Source organism: Chelmon rostratus, chromosome 13 (assembly GCF_017976325.1).
Source record: "Chelmon rostratus isolate fCheRos1 chromosome 13, fCheRos1.pri, whole genome shotgun sequence".
NCBI lineage: Eukaryota > Metazoa > Chordata > Actinopteri > Chaetodontiformes > Chaetodontidae > Chelmon > Chelmon rostratus.
The window spans coordinates 18,503,288-18,517,535 of record NC_055670.1 but is presented as its reverse complement, the minus strand read 5'-3'; the positions used below and the strand labels follow the sequence as shown (position 1 = coordinate 18,517,535).

Below are 14,248 nucleotides of genomic sequence, written 5' to 3'. Positions count from 1 at the left end.
ATCAAGTATCGTACGATGGTGCTTAAAAAAAGAACAACCCAATTTGAACCTGCTGTGAAGCTAGTCTCTTTCTGACATTGAATGTAAAGCACTGTCTGGAATAATACAGACCACTAACACCAAAATTAACCGTCTTTTAAATGTGCAGTAATTCAAATATTTGATTCCGATACTGATTGATATTTGACATTCAATTCAATCAACTTTCTGAAGGGATGTATCATTACTACAAGCTAAAACAAGAGTTGTATTTGTTAGTTAGTTGAGGTTCTGTCTCATACCAAGGGCCATTGTATAATATTTAATTTTATTAAGCAGCAGTTTGTCAGATGACAACCAAGCCTGTAGAAAGTTAAAATCAGAGTGCAAAGCCTCTTGAATTTGAGTAAGAAGATTTCCATGTAAATATAATTGTATCATCTGCATATGACTGAACGTGACACTCAGAAAAAATAATGGTAGATCATCATTAAAAATAGAAAAGCAAAGTGGATCTGATTTACACCCTTGCACAACAACACATTGCTTTCTGATAGGACGATATGAGTCAAGCTACAATGCATGTATGGATCACTAAGGATCAATAAGGGAAGGTAAACAGCATGGAGCTGTTTACCTTCCCTTAGTGATCCGCTAAGTCAAAAGCTTTGTGAAATAAATATGGCTCCTTATCATCATTGGATGCAGAGAAAACATCATAATATTGTTATATGTTCATCAACTACCTTAGTGAAATTGGAGCAGAAAAAAAATCCAAGTTGTATTAATTGACTGTATTATTTGGAATCTATCCCGATGAATGTTACTACTGGATTCATTAATCATCATATCAACTTTATCAGGTGATGATATGTAAATGTGTTTTCAGTTTGTTCCATTGCCCCACTATGCCAAAAAAATAAATTAATTCAACTTTAGGAATTACTCATTTGCATTACTAATCAACAATATTCAATAGAAAAATAATTACAGCACTTGTGTTTGTGGAGAGACACATAAAACATGGCATCAATCTCAACCACCAAATTTGTTACCAGGACTGTGGGGCTAACAGTGGGGGAAGCAAATTTAGGATCAGTTTAAACAACTAGGTGAGTGCATTTATCTCCCCATATGCATGTATGGAGCAGCCACAGTAGTCTTTTGTTGCCACCAAGGAGACAGAGTGTTCTAGGAGGAAAAATCAATCAAAGTCCACAGCATGGCTGCTAATTAAACCTGAGAAAAGTGGGGATATGCAAACTGTTTACCAATGAATCATTCCTGCCACGCCAAGGACACCGTTACCATGTTTTAAAGAGCACTTCACAGACTTTTACAAATTTCTTCATCTCAAAATAGAAAATAATCACACACTCCCTCTGTTTTCGGCTGCTTCACATCTTGTGTAACATATCTGTAATGTACCCTCTGGCTGTGTTGCATTTTGTGTGTTGTGCAACCTTGAAGTGGTGTGGATTAATGCAGCCACGTAAAATCAAATAAGTCTAAGCTTTGATGTCTTCATCAACAAGCAGCTAACCCCCCAACACACACGCACATGCACACATGTACACACATAAACACACACATGAACACCCTTTTTTTTCTCTTATAGTGACTAACTGCCTTTGCTAGACAACCAGATCCAGGTCTCACTAGAGACCCAGCATGGTGCCACATCCTAGCAACTGCAGAGAGCCAGCACGCACAGGAAGGAAATCAAAGTATGCCAAAGAATAAGGAGGCAAGATACATAAAACCCATCCTTCCTCTGCTTTATCCCTCCTCTTCTCTCTCCCTCGTTGCAGCGATGCATGCCAGAGGGCATGGCAACGCATCAGAGCAGCTGGGGGAATATCGTGTGCTACGCCCAGAATGAGGGAATCAGACTTGCAGTCAAGGCCATGGTGCTCAGCTGCGACATGGTTGGGAACATTAGATATCTCTCACTTGCTGTTGATTAGCTCATCAAAATTGCAATACCTCATTCATTATTCTCATAAAACACCATGTTTGTCACACACTTCTACGGGTTAATATTTGAGTGACTATTTATTTGTTGTTACAGCTCAGCACCAACTGGTGCGCTTTGCCTGCTCTGATCATAGTCAGTACCAGCAACATACCAACAAATAATTCGAAACTAAATATTAAATAATAATCCTTTTAAGTGGAATGAGTGTTGCAATTAATGTTACAGTATGTTATTATGAAAAAAAGAAGAAGCATACAGTATATAATAAAAACATTTGTTCTTTTCCACTGCTTTAGTTTAATAAATATAGTATCTACAATATATGACAAACGAAAGGACAAATTAAAGTCAAAATCAATCTACTGTTTTCCTGAGGGCTCCATACTGATACCAAGAAACACCTACTAACCTTTTATTGAGCCACTGCTCACTGCAGAGATTATTGCTAAGCATGAAATCCTTAGATGTTTACTGACTGAAGTGACCCTTCTCAAGTAGCTCAACTTCAAATATATTCAGGGGGCATATGGTCCTCTGATGGGAACGATTTGAAGATATTAAGGGCATTCCTGGATTTTGAACACATTTTAAGATAGAAACTGGCGTCTGAACACTCCTATCAGCCTGGAAAACATGCTACCACCGCGAATCTGTGTATTAATCTTATGTGAGGCTTCAGAATTATGGTAGATTTATGCTGTTTTTTCAAGGACGCAGCTTCCACGATCATGTCTTACGCTCTGCACACGTTGGAAAGACAGCATGAAGATCCAGAAACTTGTTAGTAATCGTCAAAATCAACCATGATGAATAGCAACATGCAGGGCCATGTGTTAGGTTCCCGTTATTCAGATATGAACAGCAAAGAAGTGATTGAATTCACAGGCATACTGTACAGGCGAGATCTGTTGGTGGAGCAGAAATGACAGCTTTCATTAAAGCCTCTGTGGTGGGAGATAGGACGTTCATAAGAAAAAAGCCTCTCCATAATCCACTTTATGGCCCTGTCAATAATATATCGAGCTAAAGAAGGGCAAACTTTGTGAATTATTTATAAATCTATCTTCCTGGTGTGGGCTGTAACATCATTATAGTGACAGCACAAAAGCCCTTAGCAGTGTTTGATATTGTATTGCTGAAAGAGGAGTAGATAATGGTGGAGCATAAGCAAAATGAATCTCAGGTTCACATAAAAAAAAAATCCTAAACACAGGCAGAAAGCACAAAAGAAGAGCTCAATGTACAAAACTCAGGGGATATAATTTCACAGTGCCTCGAGTCCTCTGGGTCATTTGCCAGTAAGTAAAAGCACACACTACATATCTTCAAGTAAGACGCTTTTAGAATCTTAAAACATAAATGATTTTTCTGTGAGAGAAACATGATCACCTCTAAACTCGTCCCCCAGATTTTGCAAAGCTCTTTTAATCCTCACCCATAATTTTACCCTTCGTTTCTCTCTGGACCCATTTTCTGGTATCTAAAACTAAGCAGAGCAGTAGTGTCAGATACAATAATAGAAAATATTCTGTTACAAAGTGCCATTCTTAGACTGGCAGAATGACTTAAGAATAGGCATTTTAATTGCCATATTAGAGACATGTAATATTTATCAACTATGTTCAGAATAGGGGAAACACTGGTTCACTTCTTTTCTTCATCATGTCACATTACTTGGACAGATCACTGCAAAGAAGACGCTCCAAAAACACCTGTCTGGAACATTCCACAGGTAAACAGGTTGATTGATAACGGTTGACAGTATCATGACTGGGTATGAAAGGAGCATCCTCGATAGGCTCAGTCATTCACACTTGTTTCAGATTAATGCACAGTTGCACAATTTAGGCATTTCATCATCTGTAATGCATCATATTATTAAAGATTCAGAGAATCTGGAGAAATCTCTGCATGCCTGAAAACCAATATTAAATACCTGACCTTCAATTCCTAATGCGGCACTACATTAAAACCCAACGTGACTGAATAAAGGATATTACCACATGGGCTGTTCATTGCTGTGTCTACATGTGATAGTTAAGGCTCTGTCACGTTAAGTGAAAGCCAAATATCAACAACAACCACAAACACCGCTGACGTCTCTGAGCCTGAGCTCGCCTGAGATGGACTGATGCAGAGTGGAGATGTGTGCTGTGGTCTGACGAGTCCACATGTCAAATTGTTTTTGGAAATCATAGACATTGTGTGTCTGGGCTAAAGAGGAAAGCACAAAGTTAAAAAGCCCGCGTCTGTGATGGTGGGGGTGTGGGGTAACTTGCACATCTGTGAAGGCTCCATTAAAGCTGAAAGGCACATACAGGTTTTGGAGTAACATATGATGTTATCCGCATTCTGCCCATATTAGAACAGCCTGGCTTCATAGTATTGCAGGTACGAGACTGGTCTGCCTGCAGTTCAGACCTGTGCCCCACTGAAAATGTTTTTCGCATTATGAAGTGCAAAATAGAACAAATGAGATCCCAGACTGTTGAGCTTGAGTTGCATACTGAGCACGAACAGGAAAGCTTTTGACTTTTTCAAAACTTCCCCTCTACTACACGGCCAGTTCGGCATGCCCTGTTCGAAATTGCTGTTACATGCCCTCAAAAGGAAGTTGGGGATGTAAAACTTAGAGTGCACATAACTCGCTGTGGGTTCTCACTTGCTCTTCCTAATTTTAAAAGTGTTTAAAACATGAAATGGAAAAAGAATAAGACAAATTTGCCTCTTAAACTCAAAATCTTTGTACTGGGTAAATTGAGCCCAATCTGTAAACAGCATTCAGTTATACTCAGTTTACATGGATGTTGATGTTTGTGTCTGTTTTTCCCTGATGCTACATGCTACATGCTACATGTCAATGTGTAATTTGGCATGTATCTGATACGTCCATCAGCTATATTCTAGTGAGAAATCGTGATTGTTTAAATGTTTCACCTCTAATTCCCATGGTCGCCTCTTTCTAAGATAGTGCACCTAATCAACGGAGGCTGGTTGGGAGTTGAGGCGACATAATCCAAAAAGTGTAAAGTTTGTACGCAAATGCAGTTTATATTCCTGGATTATATTGATGCCGAATTGACAAGAAGATTGTCAACATATGATGCCTGCGGTTAGTTATTGGTTTGATTAGTGGTTTACAGTCTAATAATGTGTGTTTGTATTGATTACTGATGCTAGCTGATCAGGCGAATTGTACTCAGTTTCTAATGGCAGTCCGCAATAAATGGCTGCCCTTTGTATACAGGTTTTTAAACTACTTCAAACATGATGTGCTTGATCTTTAACCTTTAAAGCTCAGCAGTCTTTGCCCTTTTTTTTGCTTTCATTTTATAAATAACGTTGACATTTATTCACCCAGAAACAGCTAATATTCCTCTGTGTATTATGACCTCCTCTTTCTGTCAGCTGCTGTGTGTCTGCAGTAATCTAGCAGCGAGAAGAGATGAGTAGTCTCGCCTTGACAAGTTTCTAATGAGTGTGTTTGGTGTTTAATGTGCAAAAAAATGTTTTAAGCCTTTTTTTATGACTCCTCTTATGATCTAAGACTCAAATGCTAATAGCTGAAACTTGTTCAGATTCATCTTGATCACCCTTAGCCCATTTATAGACTTTATCTTTAAAATACAACAACAACAATTAATAAACTCAGTACTGTTTTTCAATACACTGACTCATAATTGTTGATTATATACTATTTTGTCTTCATACAACATTATTATCATTTACTGCTATCGCACCATTGGTTTTATAGATTTGGATTAACAAAGGCCAAAGTGGCCTTGCCCTAAACATGATTTACTTCCAAGCCTGTTAGTGTACATTTCCAAAAAAAAACCATTATGTTTATCAGGTTGGACATTGAATCTTGTTGTTGTGCTACATTCAATTCAATACAGGTCAAGAAGGATTTGCAAATCAACACATTCTATTTCTCTACGTTTTAAACAGCGTTCCAACTTTCTTGGAGTATGGATAATATACTAGATCTGGTTTTCTAGTGAAAAGACAACACAAAGCTTGTTATCTCTTGGGGACAACAAAAAAAATCAATATGGCTAAAGCAGCAGGGAAAGTCAAGTGCTACAAAAATGTAGCCAACATGCGAGCACATCTGACTCAACACTTTGCAAAGGTAAACAGGCGAAAGAAAGGAAGAAACTTATTGATTCGCCTCCCAACAGACTCTGAAAAACCTGCCTGCAACAACATGCTTGCAACTGAACAAACTGAGCTTTAAAGACACATCCCATTATAGCTGCCCTATAAGACATCTCACTTATCATATGGAAAACTCATTGGAAGTCTATGTCAGCATAAAACATGTGTAAGTATGCACAAAATCCCAATATTGACTTATACAGATGTATATACATTATGCATATATACAGAAGAAATCAGTTGCTTAGAAGTGAACGTACCTTTTGCTCATGACAGCCCCCACGTTCATCTTCACGCAGCCGACCTTACGGATCTGTACACCCACAGCACAGGTTGGGGTCCCATTCCAGAAGCCGGTTCCATTGATTCCCATGGAGGCATCCTCAATACAGGGCCCCCAGGCTGAGGCCTCCCAGTAGAACACCATACAAGGGTGGTCATTGCAGACTCTCCACTCCTCCAGGGCTGGAGCAGCGGGACACTCCTTCCCTTCTGGCCACCAGCACACAGAAAAAACAAAGTCGATACAATATCATGCAGGGTACATGTGATTTACACAAAATCTAAAACAAGTTTCACCTAAAGTAACAAGCTGCAGTTAAGTTAGTTGCTGGAAGTCAGATGCTAATATTGTTATTTACCACTGGCTGCTTAGCGACAAAACAAATGTTTGTTCGGCTCGGCTGAGCAGATGCTTTACAAGTTCGTAGAAGTTTGAATTACAAATGAAAAGTCACAGTAAGGTCACCAATGGCTATTTCAAACACTGCCCACAGCTACATCATAACAATCTTTTCCAGTCCCTGCTCCCTGTACCCTGGGCGTCTTATATTTAGTCATTATTTGGACCCATACTGTACAGCGCTATATACAACCTCAATGACAGTGCAACACTGAAAGCTGTGAAAGCTTGGCTGTGCAATAGAGAGCAAAAATAATATCACAGTTCAACATTATTATTGTACCACCATGTGGCAGGTGACACTGTCAGTTTAATGTAAGCACTGTGAAGCAAAACTCGCATATAGAATGTGCACAAGTGTGACATGTGTGAAAAGTGAGCGTGTTATCACTATGTAACTTAGTAATTATAACTTTTAGTATAAACGTTCTTATGCTGTGTCACCTTTCAGTTCTATGCATTAACAGCCTGATCGTGTTAGGCTGCTTCCCCAGTTTGTGTTCTGTCTGGTTCAGATCTTTGCCCATGTATATTTAAATATCTGCACACACACAAACACAGTCATACACAGGTGAGTGTCTGTACTACATACACATAAATGCAAATGTGTGCCCCCCCCCCCACACACACACACACATTAAAGGGTGTGCTGAGATTTAACAATATACATAATGTGCACTGGGACTGCATCAGTGCAGGGTCTGTACAGTCTAAATGGAGGAAAAACAAGGGACAGATCACATAAAGTAGGATCATAGGTGTCATTTGGAGAGTGGGAAGTGCACTAAAGTGAACTGTGAGTCACAGAAGGGCTAAAATGAGCTGTCACTGAACCCCGACCGAATAAACACCTGCACCTTCCAGTCTGCTTTGCATTCTCCAATTCTACTCTACTGTCACATAGTCTTACAAACAAGCAGGCGTATGAAGAAAATACAGCACACACACACACACACACACACACACACACACAGCACCTCTGCCAGCTAGCAGATAGCCAGCAACATGGTAATAAACAACACAGTTTGGAACCTGACTTAAGCTGTGAGATTCTTTCATCAGCTGTTATTGCAGATATGTGTTTGGTTACAGGGATTAATGGGTAGTAGCTGGCTGCCAAGGCTCTGCTGTCTGACTTAAAAACACACTCGCAGAAAAATACTGGCTAGAGAAAGAGCCCTCGATAATGGATGGTCAACTCAAACCTCAAATGTTTTTGAGATGAAAAATGTCGACAGTAAACAAGACTCCATAAGAAATCCACAGAAATAAGAGCCAAAGTAAACCCACAGTGTTCGTGAAAACATTCTGATAAAGAGTTTGGCTCAGTCAATCTTTATTTTTTTTCATTTGTTGAGTTAGTCTATGGGTTTCTTAGATTTGATTCCCGGGGACAACATAATATACGTATCCTGGAGTTTTTGACTTCTTCGTTTTGAAAAACTTCATACTGCAATTTGTTTTCTCAGCGCAGCAGTTTTAAGTAAATAAATTGCGACTGAAATGATTTTCAGTGTTTTTCACAAATCAGTATTGTGATGTAGTTTTCCAGTAACAATATTACTAAACTCTAAATATTTCACATGTGCCAAAGAACTTTAAAAACCTCACTTCTGGTGTAGTTCATCTCTGTTCTCCGAACCTCTTTAAAGTCTTTGTAATGGTATCTAATCAGTATCCTTTATGTAACAAAATTAAAAGTACATCACAGCTAAAGTTTAGAATCCAAAGCAAACCTACCAACAAAAGCCATGCTTTATTAACAGAAAATGTAAGGAAAATAAAACATCCCAGTTGTGACAGTTTGTTCGACTGAAAGCTGTTCGGCACAGAAACAACGCAGCAAAGAGAGAAACTGGTCATCAGAGGGCAAGGAATGCTGCGTTACCTTTCCCCGGGAGGGCCAACACTGTGCGAGTGCGGCTCTGCCGGCCCTCCGCATTCTTGGTGGCACAGCTATGTGAGCAGGGTGACCAGGAAGACCAGGAGCCGACCACACAGTCTGCAGAACAGGCCACCTCGCAGGCCACTTCTGCTGCGGGAGGCTCGACCTCACAGCGAGAAGAAGGCACATCTTCCCCTGAGAAAGACAAGTCGAGATGGGACATGGTCAGCGTTGAGGGTTCAGAATGAATCAAGATGACCTGATCTTGAACTGATCCGACGGCCGTCAGATAGTGATACAAGCTTGTGCAAATGGAACACAGACTGGGGAAACATTCAAATCCAAATAGGTAAGGGATGCATGAAATCCTATAAGTATATGGGAGAGGCACAGACAAAGCATAACATCATAACAGGCATCACTTTGCATCTGGGTTGATCAGATTAAAACTTGCAGGGCAGTGTGTGCCCACTTAAAAATGCACATATGAATGAAGACAGATGGTCACAACACATAAACCACCTGCAGCGGCAAGCAGGTTTTCATTCTGATCACACTGAAAGAAAAGTGTGAATGCAGCTCTCATAGAACACAACTAGAAACATATTTTCAGCTGCTCTGACGCTTCCTGTTCCTCTCCGATGTCCGGTGTTTCAGTTGTTCACCATTGCCTGTGAAACCTGTTTTTTCTTTCAAGGGTAGAGAGGGATGTGTGGTCCCGATGACGTGTCCAGACGTGACATGGACACAGATCAGGATCTCACTGTTGCTGCATGTTGATGCCAGTGGTAAATCTAGATCAATTCTGAATACGAACACATGCTAATGCAGGCGTATGAGTGGCCTATGTGGGTGTTAGTAGTAGCAAGTTTAAGAATTGGTTATTAGAATTTGTAGCATGATGATGTTTTCTGAATGATTTTTTTTTTTTTTCATTTTTAAAAATCCCTATATATTTTGTTTGTCTATATTGGCAAAGTTTGCAAAATGTAAAAAACTGTTTTGATGCTTCAGGGGTGAAAAATGTCCTCCTCAATAAAAGATTCTTCTAAAATCTTCAACAAATAGAATTTAATTTTATCTAAAGAAAATTATAAGGCCATCACATTGGTATTCTGAGCTGGTTTCAAAAACTATCCTTCAGCCTTCATCTCGCAGTCATGTTATGAAATATTTATCAGAGCTCCCAGTTAACTCTTCTTTCAGGAGGGAAACAGCTACAGGAAAGACAGAGCCTTTTCTCTTCACTGTACGTCCACGATAATGACTCTTATTGTGCGATTAAACACTAAAATTACATAAAAGTATTCTCACATGAATTTTAATGACTGAATAATACCCTTGGTAAAATACCGTCCTCTATATTTTTGGTCGGGCCTGTCCCAGCATTAGAGTGCCACGCTTTCTTTGAAGGTCTCTTTGTCCAAAAGAGAGAGAGAGGGAGGGAGATCAATTTCAGAAACCGGGACTGCCATCCTGGTGTCAAAACAATGCCAGTGGCTGCCGAAGCATTGTTTTAGGATATACGCTCACACACAGCAGTACCATTAACTTGGTTGAACTCTGACACTGCATCATGGAATATGGTTTAACAATAACAACCCCAGGGCAAAGTTGTCATCAATTTGTCTTCTATTCCTCTCCAGGCGACTCCCCTTGACGCACAGGAGGGCAGCGGAGAGAGCAAACGTAGATATGGCCTCATCAGATAGATGTGAAAGACTCCCTCGGGGGGGTTGAAAACCGGCAACTATATTGGATGCATTAGTCCTTCCATTAGCAAACAGCTGGACAGAAGATGGAGATCTTGCCAGCTGAAGTTCTCAAGCATTTGGTGGAAGTGATTCATTGTCACTCTAAGTGTTAGCACGGTAGCACAGTATGGGACACATGAAGGAATTACGTGGGTGACGATGAAATTAGTTTTATAAGGTACAGTAAAATGACATTTAAAACTCTGGAGGGAAAAAAAAGAAAAAGGAAAATTATTTCTAATGATATGTCTCCAAAAATACCAACTGAGCAAAGATCTGGAGGCTGCGGCACTTGAATTGGAATTGTGAGTGCTGATACTTTACATAATTGTTTTGAACTGGCAGGGCAATTTTAAGTTGCGGGAAATGTATTGTCTTGGTTCAGTACGGCTCCCACCCAGGTAATTATTTCAGGCGCTTTATACAAAGTGAGCATAAAAGGAAACAAGGTATGCACCATCGATTCTGTGAATCAACCCCTGTGATCCACATTCAGAGGGACAGGCACTGAGTACCACAGCTTCACCATTTATAAAGTTTCTGTGCAAATTTTATGGAGATAAGAGAACTATTTTTACACTTGGAATGTGAAAAGTAGAGAGTTTTGTCTGAAGTTAAGGAAACATTACTTGTATTACCTTTCCAGGAATGGCTGGATGACCAGTTTGTCAAGCACAGATTAATCAAACATTGTTTTCAGGTAGCAGACATGCCACAACAGTCATAGTTTTTAGCCTCATCTTCACAAAAATGTGACGACACAGTATTTGTGGCACTCTTTCAACAATGACACTTGAAAAAGCCAAGCTTGTAAAGGCAGCATTTCCTTTTGTTCACAGCATTACACATTCAAGCTTCCAAATTAATGCCACACTTAAATACTGTATTGTGGCCCTCAGGTGCAAAGCATAGCACTATTGCTCAGAACTAAAAAGAAGAAAAATGACCTCCATGACCAGAAAACAGGAATTTAAATAACATATTAACAAAACATAAAACACAAAACAAATCAGAGGGCGATAATAAAAAAAAAAACATTAACAAATTATACAAAACAGAATTTTGACTTTAAAACACAGTATTTCAGTATATTGGACAACTGCAAATGTGTGACCTCGCATATCACTGTTTATCATCTGGCCAGCCCTTCAGGAAACATTTCACACTGTCAAGCTAAAACATGCAAGTCAGATTTGCACCTATGTTTTAATTGATTTTAATTCATACTGTACGTATACAAAACAGTACTATGATTAGTCCACTTGGGAGCATGTGGTCAGTCATTACCTGTAACATACTGTCAGAAGGTTTTATTGGGTTTATTGAAGTCTAGTAGCCAGCCAGAATCTAACAAGCTCAGTTTCAGAGAAACAATGTAGTCAATAATGTAATCTACAATTACAGCTTCAGGTTTACCATTAAACAAACAAACATACAGATGAATATTGAAGAATGCACCATCATGAAAAATACAACAGGTTTCCTTGTGCTCTTGGCATATTTTAAGAATTGTTTAGATCTATTATTGCTAAGAGTAGAAGTATTTGCTATCCTCTAACAAACAGTAGAAGATCAGTAATTATTCAACAATTGTAATGCCTGAAAATCACAAAGGACTAATGAATATGTTAGCAAACAAAACTAACAAAAGACTCACAGAGCTTTGCCTGCCTGAAAATACTGCCTAAAGAAAAATGGTATGATAGCATGAATCCAGAGTTACACACTTGTATGTCTCTCTCTCTCTCTCTCTCTCTCTCTCTCTCTCTCTCTCTGTGTGTGTGTGTGTGTGTGTGTGTGTGTGTTTGTCTGAGACTGCATGTTGGGCTCTGCAAATAGATGGCTGCCCTAGGGGTCCTTTTGCATTATTAATACAGGGATCTGTAGTTGGGGCTCTTACTCAGATATAATACCACTGCCTCCTGCATACAATTTCGACATGATTTCTATTCTGCTCGCCCACCCACCAATTAATCTTCTTCATTGTTATTATTCAGGTAGATGTAGGGGAAAAAAGTCCTCGCCTTTGCTTAAAAGTTAATAATCACATCCTCTCTGTGCGAGCAGCTTTTAAGACAAAGCTGGTGGGCAAAAGCAACAAGGCAAATTGGACAAAATCACTGTGAATATCAAAGTGGGCTCTGACAAACTAGCTGGGGTCACTAATTAATGTTTTTGCTGTATTCGCCTGTCAGTCATATAACTTCAGAATTGCATTGTTAGGGACTGTCACACAGACAAGTGTAGGGCCGCTTTTCCTGAGTTCATCCTCGCCTAAGAATTGTTGACCAGTCGAACAGAGATACTGTAGCTCAGGCTGATGGTAACCATACTACTGAGTTATTGTTGTTGGGTTCTGAGATGTGTGCATGTATAAGGGGTTAAATCTGTCAGTCACAGGTGCACCCAGTATGTTTGAGCCAGCCTGCCCTGTGGTTGGTAGTTTGGGAAATGGGGCTGACTACTCTGGTGTGAATGTTCGCTGTGTGGTGATTTGGAGCTGTCAAAACAACTTTAGTAAGCCTGGGGCAAAAAGCCAGTGGGCTAAGCTAACATAACATTTTTTTTTTGTTGTTTTTCTTTATTTTGCTGTAGTTTACAGCCAAGTTACGTTATTGTGAAATACAATAGGCACCCATTACCCTCCTAGTGGGAGAGGCCATATTATTTAAACTCATTTTGCAACAACTACAGATGCACTTTCCAGCTCAAAACTACTGCAACTTCTTATTCACATGGCTAACATGGATATGAGGATGATAATTGTCTTCCAGAAAGTTGAACATTGAAAGTTTGAAAGCTTTCGTCTCTGCATGATGGCCACATGATGAGACAGGAGGGGGTTTTCTTAATTGGACAGAACAGCCTAACTTTCTCTGCTGTCAACATCAGACCTTCCTAATGTCAGTCATGACCCAGTCAAGCTAAGAGACAAATAAAAATAAATGCAGATCTGATTCTCAGAACTTTGCCCACCAAACACAGCTACATTTTGCACAATTACAGCTCCTTTCCCACTAAATATTGAAAGGATTATTATTTAAAAAACATTTCAGTAATGAACAACAGTGAGGAAAACTGACAATATCTCACAGAGTAACGAGCGATATCACATAGTTAAAAGTTAAAAGAACCAGAATAAATGTAATTACAGTGAAATAGAACTAGTAGCAATGGAAAGGCTAAAACTTGATTGAATAGGCTTGATTGTAAGATAATTTTAAAGAATTTTGTATGTGCTATAATATCAAAATGAAATTTCTCATGGTGCTGAACATATGAAACAGTCAGTCTCATTAGCCAATGGCCAAAAATTTTCAAATTAGGCTAGGATAGGCTATGCTTATTGTTGTGGATGTAAAATCAGGTGTATTAAATGACAACCCATCAGTCCATGAGGTGGCACTGTGTAATTTAGGATGTTGCCAGTTGAGAGTTAGGCAAATAGAAGAAGAAACAGTTTGTGCTGTGTAATGCGGATAATGTAACCAGGCTGGACACTTCTTTCGCCAGGAGTGAAATAAATACAATTATAATATAATATGAAACTCCATCCCGCTCAAAATGAAACCTCCCATCAGGTACTACACAAATGGTGACAAGGATAAAGTTACAGTGAATGTCTCATGGGAATAAACACAAAGGAGTGCGATACCATGCTAAGTAGCAACACTAGTGACACAAAAAAATGGAGCCTCTGTTAGAAAATTCGGTGGTCATGGTGAGAAGCTCCTTTTTATAGTCAAACTTAGATACAGAAGGGATATTGCAAATATTTTTGAAGCCAATGGGATCACAGATACAAATCA

The 14,248-nt window shown here is 39.3% G+C and overlaps 1 protein-coding gene across 1 annotated transcript in view; it reads right to left on the bottom strand.

The window, feature by feature from the left end:
• thsd7ba (thrombospondin, type I, domain containing 7Ba) overlaps positions 1–14,248 on the bottom strand; it is a 128,492-nt gene that overhangs the window by 55,735 nt on the left and 58,509 nt on the right. The window contains exons 7-8 of the mRNA XM_041950863.1: positions 8,689–8,880; positions 6,379–6,610 (exon numbers count right to left, since the gene is read on the bottom strand). Of these exons, the coding sequence (XP_041806797.1) occupies positions 6,379–6,610; positions 8,689–8,880 (424 nt within the window). The remainder of the gene's footprint in view (positions 1–6,378; positions 6,611–8,688; positions 8,881–14,248) is intronic.